The sequence below is a fragment of the Solanum lycopersicum genome, chromosome 2, assembly GCF_036512215.1.
Source record: "Solanum lycopersicum chromosome 2, SLM_r2.1".
NCBI classification, from domain to species: domain Eukaryota; kingdom Viridiplantae; phylum Streptophyta; class Magnoliopsida; order Solanales; family Solanaceae; genus Solanum; species Solanum lycopersicum.
This window is the reverse complement of record NC_090801.1, coordinates 54,713,842-54,732,536: the sequence shown is the minus strand read 5'-3', so window position 1 is coordinate 54,732,536 and position 18,695 is coordinate 54,713,842. Positions and strand designations below refer to the sequence as shown.

Below are 18,695 nucleotides of genomic sequence, written 5' to 3'. Positions count from 1 at the left end.
GTGCATTATTTCTCCATTTCTTCAATAGAAAAATAGTAATGTCTTCAAATTATTAATTTATTTTATTTATTATTTTGAAAATTCATAATGTTCATTTGATAAAAATAGAGATAAACATATTAATATTAATATAGATTTAATGTCAAACAATTATGTATTTAAATAAAAAGTAAAGTTAAGATTTTAACTCTTAATTTCATATAAATCAATTGTATTATTTTTAGGACAAAAAACAAATAGTTATTTATAATTACTTGTAAACCATCAAAATCAAAATCAAAATATAATTAATTATATTTTTCAGCCATCATAATTTTTTCATTGTCAATGTTTTGTACGGAACCTAAATAATGGAGTATGTAGAAAGGTCAAGTAAATGAATAAATAGGTCTTCGTTTTACTTCACATGTCTTAGTTCACAACATTTAAAGGATCTCTTTATATTGTTTGAACAACAGTTAATTTTTCAAGGTAAGGTAGGTGAAGATTCATTTTTATTATAACAAATCATCTTCTTTAATTTTCTTTGTTTATAGCCTTTCTATTGCCCAAAATATATAGTATATATTATTATGTACAAAGAGGGAAAATTTAGCAAAAAGTAACACATTCCTTAGAAATCAAAATTATTTACTTCTTTCTTATGCACTCTTTACAAATGGGAAAATTTACTCTATTTTTTTTAATAAACAATACAGATTCCACTAGTTTAGGTCTTCGTTTTACTTCACATGTCTTAGTTCACTACATTTAAAGGATCTCTTTATATTGTTTGAACAACAACTAATTTTTCAAGGTAAGGTAGGTGAATTTTTTTAATTTAATACTAGTGTTTAATTTTATATGCACATTCATATGTTATATTGAAAATAACCGGTTATAATCCTAACAAAAACAAATGAGGACTTGAACTTCAAAGTTGAAATGTGTCAATGATTGAGTTTTCTGTAGAAATTTACGGAATAAGTTGTTCATATTGTTGAAGCAAAGAAGAATCATACTTTTTGTGTATCCTAATTTAGTTTGTGTTGGCAGGTGCAATTCGAACACGTGATAATGAAGAGCGAGTCTTCCCATGAAATTGAATCAGTTTTTGAGGATTGTGAAGATAATGAACAATTTTGGTCTGAAGAAGAAGGAAGTGATGTTGAAAATCAACTTTTCAACACTGTAATATTTGTTAGTAAGTTCACAACCATCTTCTATAGATCGCATAAACCCTTTAAGTTTTATGGATATATAATACAACATAAAGTTAATAGTAATAGTGTCAATGAAGAATGACAAAAGTTTCACATCTATATGTTAATGAGATGGGTGGATTATTTATAAAGCATGAACAATCTTTCTTCTTTTGAGCTAGCTTTTGGGATGTGAGTTAGGTGTAAGACCTAATGCTATCATAGCAGGGTGGTCCGTCGGAATTCTCCAAAATCAAAATTGGTTGTAAATCTAATAACAGATTTTAATTTGCAGATGAAGAGGAACTGGATTGTATAACTGTAGCTCAAATCCTTCAGAGTGCTGCTATAAAAGATAGGTGGGAGATTGCAGAACCAATTCTAATGAAGGAACAAAGTCTTGTTCATAGTGGTGACTATGGAGAAGGCTCTGAAACATTACTTCACATTGCAGCAGCAGCAAAAAGTATCGGATTTGTGCGAGAGCTAATTAAACTAATGAAAGTAGGTGACTTGGAGATAGGTCGGAATACGGCATTTCACGTTGCAGCAACGGTAGGTCACATTGAAATAGCTAAAGCAATGAGAGAAAAGAATAAGAATCTACCAAACATTTTTAATGAGGAGGAAATTTTAGCAATCACTCTGGCAGCTGAAGCTGGGCATAAAGCTATGGTAACATACCTTAATGAGGTCACAGATTATGATGTGATAAAGCAACAACTCTTGGTCCTTCTTGAGATCACTATCCAGAATGAAATGTATGGTAAGCTATTAAAATAAACACAAAGTATCCTTCTTTTCTTTTTTTTAATATATATATATATATATATATATATATATATATATACTAGTTCCTGGACACGTGCATTGCACGTGTTATCCAATGTCAATTGCTATCACAGAAAATAACCTTAAATTGCTTGCTTAACTTCTTAACTTTATTTTTCTATCACCACAATGACTGATTTCAAAACTAAAGATCTATTGAACTTTGATAAAAATGATAAAGAACAAATTTTAGAAATTAATTAAATAAAAATAATAAAGCAATATTGTATTTCATCTATAACAAAAAGTAATTATAATAAACTATAAATAATGAATCAATTAAGTAAACTAACAAAATCAGTATACCGGAGAAATCAATTATCTAAACTTTTGAAGCTTCCCTTTGAGTTTTTTAAAATAATTTTAGTGGCAATTTCAATTATTTTTTATTTTTTTCAAGAACAATAAATATATCTAGTATAGTAAAATTACATTACACTCTCATTTATCGATATTCATAATTATAATAAAATTCAAAATAATGATATGCTAAACCTTAGTAAAAAATGACATGGAGCAAAATTTTAGAAATTTATTGAATAAAAATAATTAAGCAAGATATCATTTAAGACTCCCAACAAATACACTATACACTACTTCTTTAGTGATGATGACATATTAAATTGTACACATTGTTTTTCATCTATAAATAATATAATCACAAGAAATTATAAAGAATATATCAATTAATGAAAATTATAAAAATGTTTTCCAAAGAAACCACTCTTCTTTCTTTCATACCTCATTAATCTTGCTAATGTTGATGATAGAGATAGTAATCTTCATATATCATCCCATAAAGTTTGAATTTGGCGATTTTATGATTTCGATATATATTCATTAACTCTACATATTTCACCATCTTTTATATACAAATATTGCTTTAAATAAAAGGGGAAAATGATGAAAAAGAAGTCAAAAAACAAAAATTAAAGAAATCCTATTGAGCTGAAATATGTCCATAAGGAAAATGAAAATAATTTTCTTTGATGTTCTTTAGGATTCCTTTAACAGATGTATTGATTATATGTATTAAATTAAATCAACCTACATTTAATTACTATAGAACTTCTGAAATTCTGCAAAAGAAAAAAAATTATATTTTGCTGAAATAATAAATCAATCTTTAACACTTCATTAATGCATTATGCATATGATTAGGACATGTACCGTTTCTTATTTATAGTATAAAAGTTATTTTCTTAATGGTTATTTATCAATTAGTAATGACTTTCCAACTTCTTCATTGTTTATCACTTAGAAATAAAGTTCCATCTTCTTTTTCAACTAAAAATTCATGGTTATTGATAATTAATACAGATGAAATAGATACATGAACTCTCTAGTTTCACATTTAATTTTTTTTTTCAGTTTTGTTATTTTTTTATCTCTAGTTCCACATTTAAATAATTTGATGTGTTATAAATTTTAATTCGGTGAAGGACATTTTCGTAATTCAACTTTGAACTCAAAATCTTTCCACTTATAATAATATATGATATGAAACATCTCATCAGATACACATGTCAAAGAGTTTAATTTTCATTATATAGAGAAAATAAAGATTACACATCTCTAAAGATTCGTCATTCCTATTCCTAAAGATCAACTATTCTATCTCTACAAATTTGCAATTCAATCCCTCTAAATCTGTCTTGCTATCCCTCTGGATCAAATATTCTATCACAATATTCATTTCTTTGATTCTACAACAAATATATATGATCACGCTAATTTATATCACTATCTAATTACACTGATATACACAATCATTTAATTTAGTTACCTGTAACATGTTGTTCATCTTGTATTCCAAACATACTTAGAATAAAATTTTGAACATCTTTGTAAGCCAACAAAGTTTAAGAATATTTTCACAACTAGAAAATTAAAAATAGTAGCGAAACTAGAATAAAAAACAGATTCTAAAAAAATATACGAAATATTTTTCTTAAAGAAGAATTGTTGTTAATATGTGTCTAAAGAATCTTACTGGTTCCAAAAAACTTTGCAGATCTTTCAAAGATATTCAAAATTTTGTTCTAAGTATGTCTGGAATACAAGATGAACAACAATCTTAAGGAAATTAATATACTGTTAGTATTTTTTGTATTCTACTGATTGAGAGAATCTGATCATGGAAGTAGAAGATAAATGCATTACTTCTCCATGATTCGTTGCTTTGTTTAGCAAGGTCGAAGTGAGAATGTAACAAAAAAATTTTATGGTATTCCATTTAAAGATTACCAGGTAACCTTCTTATTGAATTATCTAAGAAGGAAAATAGTTTCTAAGAATTATCATCTTTGATTTTTTATTTTTTTATTATGTGTATCTTTGAAAAAAAATCTGCAAACCATATGTTGTGGAATGAATTTTACTTCGCAAATATTGTTGCTTTTAAAATTCTTTAGTTTGCAAAAATGAGAGATGCATATTTTTGGTTTGATAAAATAGTATGTCAAAATATTATAGTTAAGACTATTTGATAAGAAAAACATTTCTATGTGATAAAAAATGTGTTATTCCGTTTGAAGAAAAAAAAAGACTTTTGTAGTTTTGTACTCCATGAGAAATGTTAGTGTGTCTGATTTTTGTAGACTAAAAACTTTTGTGGTTTTGTACTCTGGATAAATTGAACTATACAATTGATTTGAAGAATATGAAAACTTCACATAATAAGTCAGTATTGTATTTGTGATTTTCTATAAACTTCAATGTAATATAGAAATAAATTGTACATTTTTTTTGTCCTTATTATTAGTATTTAAAATACTAAGTGGTATGTCTATTTATGATAGAGGAAGTGACTTAGAATTTATGAGTTAATGTCTCTATGGAATGAACTTTGACATTGTGTAAATATTGTAAAAGAGAATTGCAGCACTATAATTCTTTCGTAGAATAATGTTTTCAACATTAAAATATGTGGAAAAACTATTTTCAAATACTTGAAAAATATTTTTGAGATCACATTTGAAATGTGGGGATTATTTGCTTATGATTAGACTTGGTGTCTAATTTAACTTTGGAGCAAAAGATATGAAATTCAATTATACTTTTGTATTATGTTATACCCACAAAATTCTTGGAGTATATTTGATATTGTGGTTGTTGAGTTTCTCTATTACTAGTATATAGTGTGAGTAGTATGAAACATCCAAATTATATATATACTTGTTCAAAATAATTGTGTTCATTTATGGGGAAAAAATATCACTTAAAATATTGTGATTTTTCATGAAAAGATATGTCTATTATAATAAAAGTATTTGCATAGACATGAATATTGGTGAATAGTCATTTGTTATTTTTTTTTAAAAAAAATAACATCTGGACTATATTGTCTTTATTGAACCCGATGAAACTTTGTTCATGGGTATTTCTATAACAATTATATTGAAAGTTATGGAAATGTCCTTCTGAAAAGGACATTTGACAATCTAAACAATGTTTGTATCACATAAAATTGTAAGAAATAGGAACAAAATATTAGTGAGGAAAAAGCTACCTCACAACGAAGAGCTTTTCGAACTCAATATTTTTATTTGTTTTTACTTGCTTGAGTCAATGTTTGTGACATGAACACTTAGGGCATGTCAATTACAAAACCTTGTAAGGAAAACTGATCAACTTAGAAGTTTTGCCAAACTTTGAGTGCAATAAATAAAAATGTCAAGTTTTTGTGGAATCTAAGTATGTTGAGCATTCTTTTAAATTTGTTGAATGGAATTCTAATCCCTTAGAATTAATTTACACTGACATTTGTGATATGAAGTTAACACCATCTCATGGTAGGAAAAAGTATTTGTTACTTTTATTGAGAATTGCATTAGAAATGACTATGTCTATTTGCTGAATGGTAAGGATGAGCAATAGAAATGTTTAGACAATGTAATATCAAAGTTGAAAATCAGTGTGAAAAAATATAGGTGATAAAAATGGAGAGTATAAATCTCATTGTGCAGAAATATATTTGAAAAGTGGAATATCCATCAAACTACTGTCATATTCACCTCAATCTAATGAAAAACCGAACGTTGAAAGAAATGATGGATGCATTATTATAAGTTCGGGTTTACATAAAACTTGTGTGGAGAAATTATCCTTACTGCAAAAGGGAACAACAAAAAGTTTTGTCTTTTTAGAAAGAAAGCGATTTTGTTTAATTAGAATACAATCTTTTCCATATGAGAAATGAAAAGAAAGGAAATCCAACTTGAAATATTTCAAAGTGTGTGGGTATCTAGTCAAAGTCCAAGTTCCTATTCCTAAAAGAATCAAAATAGGACCTATGACTGTGGACTGTAAAATTAGACTTGAGTAGTCTAGAGAAGGGTCTAAAAGGCCTAGGAAATGAAAAGAATAATGTACTTAATAAAGAGATTCAGAGGCTTAGTAAATGTTAAAGGACATTTACTTTCTTCGAATATGATAAGCTCATTCTTTGGAAAGATGATGTGAATAAACAATGTTGGAAGTTAATTGATCTTCTTCAAGAAAATGAACCTTTGGGTTCAAAGTGAATTTTTAGAAGGAAAATAACAGTTGATGGAACTGTTGAAAAATATAAAGCAAGACTTTGTGTCAAAGGCTTTAGATAAAAAAAAACCAAGGTTTTGATCTTGTGTGTATATATACTCGTTAGTAATTAGAATTACATCCATTCGGATGCAAAACTTATTAGTGTGGTATACGACCTCAAAATTCATCAAATGCATGTGAAAAGAACTTTCTTAAATGTAGAATTGGAGGAAGAAATTTACATGGAACAACCCAAGGGTTCTGTGGTTCCTGGTAAATAAAAAAAAGTGTGTGAACTTGTTAAGTCACATTATGCAAGCACCGAAACAATGACATAATTTGATCAAACCATGTCGGCAAATGGATTGAAGAATGATGAAAGTGATAAATGTGTTCACATTAAAATCATAAGGTCATTGTTTGTTTGTATATTGGTGATATATTGATCATCAATAGAGACACTAATGACATAAATGCTACTAACGTATGCTATAAAGCAAGTGGAATGAAAATTATTGGAGTTGCTAATGCGATCTTAGATATAAGAATCATAGAACTCTATATTGTTTAGCATTTTCACGATCTCATTCCATTGAAAAGATACTTAACTAGTTCAAATATTTGGATGTCAATATTGTCAAGTCTTCAATAAATGTGAGCTTTGCATTTCAAAAGAGTGAAAACAAAAGTGACTCACAATTGGATAGTGCTAGAGTTTTGGAAAGCATGATATATATCATATAGTGTGTGATCAGATAAAACATTTGTTATTTTAAACTGAGTCGGTTCACAAGTGATCCCAAATAAATTCATTAGATGACAATAAATAGAGTTTTGGAGTATTTAAAATAATACTTAAAACTATGTTTTGCATTATAACAATATCCAACAATATTGAAAGATATAGTGATGCAAATTGAATCATCGGATGAATGAAGTAAAATTCACGAGTGGATATGTATTTACTATTGGTAGAAGAGCGGTCTCTTAGAAATATTTCAAAAGAGACATGTATCTCTAGCTCTAGAATGATCTTTGAGCTAGGTGCTCTAGATAAGGTCGGTGAATAAGTTGAAAGACTCCGGAATTTCTTGATAGATATTATATTTTGACCCAAACCATTGGCATTAGTATGCATACACTTTCACAGTCAAGATGCAATAGGTAGGGCATGGAGCATGACGTATAATGGAAAGTCTCGTCATATACAACATAGACATGATACCATTAGAAAACTACTCTCTAGTGGAATTATTAGAATTGACTATGTAAAGTCAAAGAATAATGTGTCGGATCCACTTACAAAAAGGCCTAACCAGAGAGGGAGTTAAAAAATCATCTAAGAGAATGAATTTACGGCTTAGGACAAGTCATCATGGCGGTAACTCTATCTATCAGACTGGAGATCCCAAGAGCTAGATTCAAGGAGAAAAACAAAGTTGTGAATGACGGTTCGACATTGTCAACAAACTCAATCCATTCTCATGATGAAGACAATGCTCAGGGACAAAGACACAACAATAAGGCTTGTTAATGAGTTAATAAAGATTAATGGTTTTAATGATTTGCTAAGTTTGGCAGAGTTGACCAAATAGTGTATCTACACGATAACACGGTTAGAAATCACCTATGTGAGTGTGAAGTGTAAGCCGCTTCAAAGAAGATGATTGTCAAAAGCCCATCTCTTTATACACTCATGAAACCAGGAGGTGTTAATGGCTAAAACGATATAATCGTAAGAACCATAAATGATAAAGGTTAATTGTGTGACATATGGTTATCTAGGTATACACCAAAGTTCGACGGTTCAAAGATATTGCATCTACCAATTGACCGAGTATATCCGACATATGTTCACTACGGAAAGTCCAAGGGAAACCTACTTATCCAAATGCAATTAATTCTTGTTTGTGAAGTACACATACTTGTCCGTTTTCCTATCTTCGAGTCATTCCCCATTCATGCGGGGGATTTTTGGGTTTTAAAAAAGTGAGAATGGAAAATGAAGAGTTGCGACTTTTATGAAGAGTTGTGACTTTTATGAAATGTTGCGACTTTTATGAAAAGTTGTGAATTTTATGAAAAGTTGTGACTTTTATGAAAAGTTGTGACCTTTATGGAAAGTTGTGACTTTTATGAAAGGTGATGACCTTTCTGAAAGATTGTGACTTTTCCAAAGGTTTGTAACCTTTCCGGTAAGGCACAATAAGAACTTTCTCGCACTACCCTTTGTTTTCTATAAATTGAGGGATTTCCTCTCATTTTAATATATAATTCATGGACTTCTTCTTCAACTACTAAATCTAGTATTCTAAGTGTACTTTACTGTCGTTGAGTGGTTCGCTGACACCGGAGTTTTTGGTATCTATACTCTGGTGATTGAGATCATTTTACCCTGGGAGGTCATATTCCAAATCAAACCTCGGACTAGAGGAGAATAATTTTCTTAAGGGGACACTGTGAGTTCACTGGACTTGATCTTTTTCCTATTAAATTTTTTCCATATTCTGGTACGTGTTTTACAAATATTAGATTTGTGAATTAATTTCAGTTCTTCTATTCTTTTGTTCTTCACTGGTTCATTAAACTTGGTAACTTCGTATTTCTGCAAAGGTTTTTAGAATCAGTAAGATTCTTTAGACACATATTAACAACAATTCTTCTTTAAGAAAAATATTTCGTATATTTTTTTAAAATCTGTTTTTGATTCTAGTTTCGCTACTAGTTTTAATTTTCTAGTTGTGAAAATATTCTTAAACTTTGTTGTCTTACAAAGATTTTCAAAATTTTGTTCTAAGTATGTTTGGAATACAAGATGAACAACATAACATCCCCTTCAAATTGATGCTTGTGGATCAAGAAGCATCAATTTGCCTACTAGAAACTGATGGCATTGTCATGCCATGGATTTTGTAAACGCATCAACTATTTGAAGAGCAATGGATACATGTGAAAGAGTAATGACTCATTTATCTACAACGTCTCTTACATAATGAAAATCCACTTCGATGTGTTTGGTCCTCTCATGAAAAAACAGAATTAGTAGCAATTTGAATAACTCTTGTATTGTCAACTTGGAGAAGAGTAGGATGAGATTGAGGAAATCCAATCTCAACAAGTAATCCACAAAGCCATACAACCTCGGACCAAGCAGTACATGGATCAATATTCAGCCTCTCTTGAAGATTTTGACACACAATCTTGTCTTTTACTCTTCCAAGATATCAATGACTCTCCAAGAAACATGCACCAATCAGAGACTGAATGAAGAGTATCAGGACATCGCGCCCAATCAGAATCACTAAAATTATTAAGATGAATAGGAGAATCACCTGGAAAGAACAATTCACGAGTAGATGTTTCTAGAAGATATCGAATAATGCAACGAACAACCACCAAGTGAAGGTGATGGGGAGTTTGCATAAATTGACTAACTTGTTGAACTGTAGAAGAGATATTAGGCTTAGTAAAGTAAGGTAATTTAGACTCCTTACTAGTTGTCAAAATATAGTTAGATTAGGAAGAAAATCACCTTCCTCACGATGATACTTCATATTCAATTCCAATGGAGTATCTACGGAGGAGGAATCTTGAAGACCAGCCAAAAAAATCAGATCCTGAGTATATTTGTGTTGGTTTAGAAACACACCTGAAGCAACATTATGAACTTTCAAACCCAAAAAATAAGTAAGAGTACCATGATCTTTAATATGAAATGAATCTTTTATGCTACTGTTGGAGGCTAGCGATTAGTGAAGAATCAAATCCTGATAATAATGTCATCTACATATACCAAACGAAAAACACAACCTGTAGATGTTTTCCGAAGAAACAAAGATGAGTCAAATTTGCTCTCCTCAAAAGAAAATTGTAGCAAAGTAGGCCAAAACTTATCAAATCAGGCTCTTGGACCTTGTTTTAATTCATACAAAGATCGCTTCAACTTGCATACATTTGATGTAGGCGATGAGAACAAATCAGGTGGAGATTTCGTATAAATATCTTCTTTAAGATTACCATGGAGAAAAGCATTTTTGACATCCATTTGATAAAAAGACCAGTTTTATGAAGCAACAATGACAATAATAGTTTGCACCGTAGTCATTTTAGCTACGGGTGCAAAAGTCTCCTCATAGTCCACCCTATACTTTTGCATGTTACCAAGAACAACCAATTGAGCTTTGTACCGATCAAGAGTTCCACGAAAATGAAGTTTGATTGAATAAACCTATTTACATCTAATAGGGCGTACATTTGAAGGTTATGAAACAACATCTCATGTGTCATTTTCTTTAAGAGCCAAAAGTTCTTCCTCCTTTGTTTTCTGCCAACATTCTTGCTTGGAAGCTTATGAGTAACAAGACGGAACAAATATGTTGGATAAAGTAGAGGAAAAAACATACCAATTGAGAGTACAAGATACTCTAGTAGATCGTTGAGTAGGCTCAAGAGGATCACTCGAAGAATTCTCAGATTCTAATTGTGGTACAATTTCAGGCGATGGATTAGTGTCGGGATAGGATAAAGTTGGCCGACGTCAGTCATACACAAATCCAAATTTGAACCTCTAAGAAGAAGATGATAAATCCTCAAAAGTAGAAAAAAGAGGAGTAGCAGAAAATGAATTTACAATAATAGAATACTAATTCTCAAAGAAAACAACATTTCTAGAAATAAAAGCACATTTTAGTAGACTGTACAGAAAGTTTATTGCACTGCGAGGGAGGAAAATGCTCGAAACAAACACAACCAAATGTATGAAAATCACCATAGTTAAGATTTTGATAATAAAGACGAAAATATGGAGACTTAAGATTTAACACTTTAGACGGAATTCTATTAATTAAATAGACAGCAGTAGACAAAGCTTCCACCCAATATTTAGAGGTACAGATGACTCAATCAATAAAGTACGAGTGACATTTAAAAGATAGAGATTTTTTCGTCTAGCAACTCCATTTTGTTGTGATGTATATGGGCAAGAGTGTTGTGAGACAATTTCTTTGTCAAACAAGAATCTTTTGAATTCATAAGACATATATTCCCTACCAGAATCATATCTTAATAATTTGATGCATGTAGAAAATTGTGTCTCAACGTAAGCCAAAAATGTCTTAGACATAGAAAATACCTCAATTTGATCGAACAAAATACACTCATGTAAATCGACTATAAACATCTATGAATATCACAAAGTATTTGAAATGATCATGAAAAATAATTGGTGAAATGCCCCTAACATTACTATGAATGACATCTAAACACTTAGTAGCATGACTACCAAATCTAGGTAAATAAAGAGTTTTACTTTTGCATAATTTACAAGTAGAAATGAAAACTGATTTTTATTTCCCAATAAATCAAAATTTGATAAATGAGACAACACAACAGAATTTGGATGTCCTAGAAGCTTATGTCAAACCTCAGTCTTGCTAGCAGTACTGGAAGTACAAGCAAAAGATAAAACAGGAGGCATGGAAAAGTGTATAGGAAACAATCGTCTAACTTTAGGCCCCTTCATGATTACGTCTCCGACACCTGATCCTGCACAAGACAATCATTACGAGAAATATTTACATCACAATTGTTATATACCAGTTGTTTTACTAAAATGAAACTAGAACAAAAACATTCTTGAAAGTTGGAGTAATATCCCCAACCTTGATAATGGGTAAATTACTATCACTGACAATCTGTATTTGTGATGGACCTTGATACTTACGAACATTTTCAGGATGCTCGTTGAGTTAGTCATATGATTGGAAGCACCTGAATCAATAATCCAAAAATTAGATGTAACATCATTACCTTGTAATTCCAATAATGAAAAAGGTGACACAATCATTTGTTGTACCATTTCAAGAGTAAGTACTTGTCTTGAAGATGAGTTATCATTAGTGGAACCATTTATCCCAGCTTGGAAAGCATTGACCCTATGATTTTGAGGGCGCGTGGGACACTTTTTGATGATGTGTCCTTGTTGTTTACAATAATTACAGAACTTCTTGCTACAATTGCTAGCAATATGAACATAAACCTTGCAACTGTAGCATTGAGTTTTACTCATATTCTAGCTCTTGCCTTTAAATTGAGCAGCAAATGCAACAATAACATCATTTTCTTTCTTGAAAGCATTTTATGTGACAAGACGTTTCTCTTCACGAAGTAATTTCCTAAAGCGGACAACTAAAGAGGGAGACATGTCGTGATTCATCAAGTTAGAGCGAACACTCTCAAAGTCAGAGCGTAATTTCATCAAAAGTTGGTCTCGCTTGCTTTGCTCATGAACTGCCCGAATCACTGGTAGAGATATAGTAGGTATTTTGACATAGACAATATTTGTAAATTCAGCCAATAAGTTCTGAAATCCGGAAATATAATCCTGAACAAAAAAACCTCCTTGAGAGTAATTAGAAATTTTATACTATAACTGAAAGCGTCTTGAGCTATTATCTAGGTTGTAAACATTTGTAAGTAATTTCACATGACCTTAGTTGTCTTGTACTGCCTGAGATTAAGAACAATCGGAGGTTCAATTGACCCTAAAATCCATGTCAACACCCGAGCATCTTTAGTCTTCCATTCACCTAGCTTTGTTGCATCTATAGAAGCAGGATCGTTTCCATCTATATGACCCCATAGTTCTTTAATTTGCTTGTGACAAATATGTGACATTAAAACTCCAAAAAAAATAATTATTTCCAGTGAAACAAACACTAAAGGATTCAAAATAATGTGCATTTATGTTTTTGATAGCTATGAAAACTACAAAGACTCAGGAAAGCAACTAGAATGACCAAGAACAAAATTGGTAAGACTGATTGTCGATGAACAGTCAACCAAAAATCAAGATTTTCCAAAAAAAAATCTTAGAAGAAACCACGGAGGAATCTATCAAACAAGACAGCCAAGAGAAGGCGTTGATACCCACTAAATTTTCTGTTGAATGTCTTCAAAGTGAGAGTTTTTCCATTATATAGAGAGAATAAAGATTAAACATCTCTAAAGATCTGTCATTCCTATCCTTAAAGATCAGCTATTCTATCCCTACAAATATAATATTCAATCCCTCTAATTTTGCCTTCCTATCCCTCCGAATCAGTTATTTTATCACAATATTTATTCATTTGATTCTACAACAAATGTATATGATCATGCTAATTTATATCACTATCTAATTACATTAATATATACAATAAATGCATAAAAACAAGCTAATTTGCAGAGGTTTATTTGTGGGGTTTTAAAAAACTCCACTATAAAATCATTTTGTAGCTTTTGCGATAACCTCCGCAAATTGCACCAATTTGTGAGGTTTTGTGAACGCCGCAATTTATAATAATTTGTAGCGGTTTTATTGTGGAGGTTTGTGATAACCTCTGCAAATTACATCAAATTGTAAAGCTTTGTAAATGTCACAATTCATTACAATTTGTTACACTTGTACAAAATAAAAAATAAATCAAAAAAGAACTTGAAATATAGAAAACACTTTAAAAAATAAGATAATCATGGAAAGTAGAAACACAATTGTTTATATGCAATTCATGTTTAATAAACATGAGAAGATCAAATTAAGTTGTAAATTGAATTCCGGTATCAAAGTACAAACAATTTAGATATTTAGGTGTCACGACCCAAATCGGGCCACGACTGGCACCCACACTTACCCTCCTATGTGAGCGAACCAATCAATCTAAACCTTAACATTTCAATATAATATCAACAGAAAGTAATGCGGAAGACTTAAACTCATTAATAAAAACACATTCAATAACTTCTAAAAATTCAACAACTATTATTATTATCCCCAAAATCTGGAAGTCATCATCACAAGAACATCTACTTCAAATTACTAAAGCTAAGAGTATCTAGAAGCTAGAATACATAAAAAGTTAGTCCATGTCGGAACTTCAAGGCATCAAGACATGAAGAGGAAGATCCAGTCCAAGCTAGAAGCATTAGCTCACCCTGAAATCCGGAATAATGAAGACTGGCTAGAGTTGCGGTTGAGTTGAAGACGACGGCACGTTTGCTGCACTCCACAAATAATCAAAAAGAAAACATACAAGTAGGGGTCAGTACAAACACAAGTACTGAGTAGGTATCATCGGCCAACTCAAAATAGAAAACAGTATATATCAGATAACATCATAAAATCAACTAATATCCTTAGCATGCAGCATTTACAATTACCATAACCCTTGGTTACAACACCAAGCACATCAATGAGGACTCACGCCTCCTCATCATACTCATTTGGGAATTAGGTTCATTAGATTGAATATATTAACATCTTTCAAGATTCATTATCTTTATTCCTCTCGTGTCGATACGTGACACTCCGCTCCTCAATATACTATCCTGGTGTCGGAACGTGACACTCCGATCCTCATTCTATCCTGGTGTCGGAACGTGACACCCGATCCATATACTATCCTGGTGTCGGAACGTGACACCCCGATCCTCATATACTATCCTGGTACCGGAATGTGGCACCCGATCAATATACTATCCTGGTGTCGGAACGTGACACTCCGATCCTCATATAATATCCTGGTACCGGAACGTGGCACCCGATCCCCTAATCTCACTACTTTCATTCATCAAGCCTTCTTTTATACTAAGGCATCATCATTAACAAAGTAGATTAGGGTTTCTTTTTCAAGATTTAGAATTCAATAGCTTCATCATGCTTATCTCATCACAATTATATAATCACAACATGCAAACACACAATTAAGCATATAGAAGGGTTTACAACACTACCCAATACATATCATTCGCTATTAAGAGTTTACTACGAATAGTGTAAAAACCATAACCTACCTCCACCGAAGATTAGTGATCAAGCAAGCAAATTCCCCAAAGCTTTATTCTCTTCTTTCTCTTGATCGTACGCTTCTCCCTCTCTTTCTGTTCTTTTCTTTTTCTTATTCAAACCCTCTTTCTTTTATCCTAATTAGCATATAATTAAGAATAAAAGATGGCAATAATAACCCACTAATTTACTCAAGGTTACCTCTTTTAGCTCCCAAGTAATTGAGTTATTAATATTAACCCACTAACTTTATAATTATAGCAGGAATAGTCCAAAATGCCCCTTAAAACATTTAAAGAAATCCGACCCCGCCTGGGATTACGCAGCCTGTGAAGGGTCGTCGTGCCTGCGACGGTCCGTCCTGCTGCTCCGTCACAGAGTTCAGAGACTCAATTCTCTGAAGAGTCTGTGACGGTCCGTCACGCCTGTGACGGTCCGTCCTGTCATTCCGTTACGAAGTTCAGAGAGTCGATTTCAGTATCCATTTTTCAGAATTTCTAAGTGTTTTGAAACGAGACACCCTCGACGATCCGTCGTGCCCATGACGGTCCTTCGTGGGTTCCGTCGTCCCAGCCAGTTTTTCCAGAAATAAAATCTGCTGCTCAAAACGACTAACAGGTCGTTACATTCATTCATTCAAGAGAATGAAATAATAGATGAAAATGTTACTCCTATAATATGTAATTGAATGGTTAAAATAAAAAAATTATTGAGGTCTTATGTGATATATATATATATATATGCTCGTCGCATAGGTATTGAATGTTGTAGAGTGTAGTTATTAATGGAGGTTCTATTAAACTGTATCACTAATATGCTCGTCGCATAGGTATTTTGGCAGTGCCTCAATTGATGATCCTTTTTTTTTATCTATCATGCTAACAACACATGCATAAACGAGCTAGCTAGTTATGTATGTATTTCTATGGCCAAGTTGATTCGATCTTTTTTATGGCATGCAGAGGTAGCATTAAATATATTCAACAAGGACAGAAAATTAGTAGTCACTAAAATGTTAGAAGACAGAAATATTAATTTGTTGAAGACGTTATCTGAAAAGTCCATAGCGATCAGTGACGCTTCTTCTCCGGTGTGGAGAGTGTTGAAATGTAAGATCAATTAACTAATTAGACATTTCTTGGCTTGAAATGTAATACTAATTAATCTGCATGTATATATAGTGCAAAAATTGCTTCCGGAAAGATATGAAGTTGAGAAACAAGCTAGGCTACTACTTGAGAAGCTATGGGCGAAGTGTCAAAGACGTGGAGAGGATCAAATTAAGCTATATGAACTAGTGACAAAGGAAATATTGGGCCACTCTGCTGCAAAAGCAGGAAATCTAGGGTTTTTACTTGTGGTTGCTCGTGATTATCCTGAGATCATGTGCTCATTCGACGATAAAGGGTATACCCTTCTCCATGTTGCAGTTTTATATCGAGAGGAAAAAGTCTTCAGTCTTATACACCGAATAGGAGGAATGAAAAACATAATTTTTCAAATGTTCGATCATGATGGCAATAACATTCTACATTTGGCTGGCAAGTTAGGGGAGCCACAGAAAAATGTCCAATCTAATGCTGTTAAGGTATATTTTTTCGTTCCCTCTCTCTTTTTAAACTATATATGTTCGCGATACATACATGAAATATCAAAAAGTTTCCTTGTTTCGGTTAATTATATATCATTGTTTAAACCAGGAGGAAGAGAAGATTATGCCCCCATCATTTCTTAGGATTTCTGGAGCAGCGCTTCAGATGCAAAGAGAGATATTGTGGTTCAAGGTGAGAGCGAGCGAGCTAGATATATCCATCACCTAAAACTATATGTATTTCATCTGTTACGTTGTCATTAAGTATGAATCAATTTTTAGCGTTGCTTTTAAAATTCTAATTTGCTGATGATAATAATCGGCTAGGAAGTGGAGAAACTTGTACCGCCTTCATACCAAAAGAGGAAGAACAAGGATGGGAAAACCCCTAGAGAATTATTCACGGAAGAACACAAGATATTACTAAAAGAAGGGGAAAGGTGGATGAAAGACACTGGAAATTCTTGTATGATTGTTTCAACTTTGATTGCCACAATGGTCTTTGCTGCTGGATTCACTGTGCCAGGCGGTTATAACAGTGATAATGGCATTCCAATATTGCTAAATTTGATTGGATTCAAAGTCTTTGTCATATCAGATGCAGTGGCACTATTCACCTCAATCGTTTCCATCATTATGTTCTTGTCCATTCTCACATCTCGCTATGCTGAAGATGATTTTCGTGTGTCATTGCCTGCCAAGTTATTCTTCGGACTCACAATGTTGTTTGTCTCGATAGTTATCATGCTCGTGGCGTTTACAGCAACCTTCGTTTTGATCTACAGTAGTCATATAGGTTGGGAGCCAAAACTCATTGCTGCTTGTGCTGGTGTTCCTGTGGCTTTATTTGGGTGTTTACAGTACAATCTATGGTTTGATGTGGCAAAATCGACATGTTCGTCCAAGTTTCTTTTTAGATCGGGAAAGCACAAACTCGATTAACCACCTTCATAATTGTAAAGTTTGAGCATGAAATTCTCAGCAATGTTATTTGGGATTGGTAATAATTAATAGTTTTAGCACGTCGAGTTTCTTTTCTCAATTGTCAAATTATTTGATTTATTATGAAATTCTTTGTCTAGTGATGCTGCATATTGCAAAAACAATTCCATTGCTTCATGCAAAAGATATCCTCTACTTTATCATCAACGTTATTCACCTGACGCATGTATCTCGAATATATGTGTCCAATAGGTGTAATTTATTTCAAATACACTCTCTATTCAAGTGTGGTTTACATGTATGAGAAATACATTGATTGTCTCGTTTGCCTCTCTCCTATCTCACTCGTCTCTCTCTGGTTGTATCTTATGTCAAACGTATCTAGTAACAAATATTCATGTATCTAGCTAGTATCAAACATTACATTTTGACTCTCACCTCTCTCCTATCTCGCTTGTCTCTCCCCCTCTCTCGGTTGTCTTTCTCCCTATTTATGTGTATTTTAAAATGCGCCAAATATACATGTATCTAGAACTTCAATATAAGAAGAGTTGTTTACTGGACACAGTCTATGTCTATTGATTTTATTTTTTCTCCTAGAAAATTGATGATAAATAGAATGGAAATTAGCTCTGTTGCGAGAGCATAGAAACTTGAAATGTTAATCTAATATTAGTGTTTAATTTCATATGTAAATAAACAGTTCACAACTCTCTCTCTCTCAAGATAACATAAATGTCGAGACACTTAAACAAGTCTTCCCATGCTCATACTTGTGGAAGTCGTATTGAAGATCAATCTCATA

At 32.1% G+C, this 18,695-nt stretch overlaps 1 protein-coding gene across 1 annotated transcript; it reads left to right on the top strand.

Moving 5' to 3' along the window:
• Positions 1-417: 417 nt before the first annotated feature.
• LOC101247887 (ankyrin repeat-containing protein NPR4-like) lies at positions 418-17,976 on the top strand. The gene is made up of 7 exons (XM_004233862.5): positions 418-476; positions 1,036-1,183; positions 1,477-1,947; positions 16,320-16,466; positions 16,539-16,945; positions 17,058-17,141; positions 17,276-17,976. Exons 2-7 carry the CDS (start codon positions 1,057-1,059, stop codon positions 17,888-17,890), a joined length of 1,851 nt encoding a protein of 616 aa, XP_004233910.2. The 5' UTR covers positions 418-476; positions 1,036-1,056; the 3' UTR covers positions 17,891-17,976.
• The last annotated feature ends 719 nt before the right edge of the window (positions 17,977-18,695 follow it).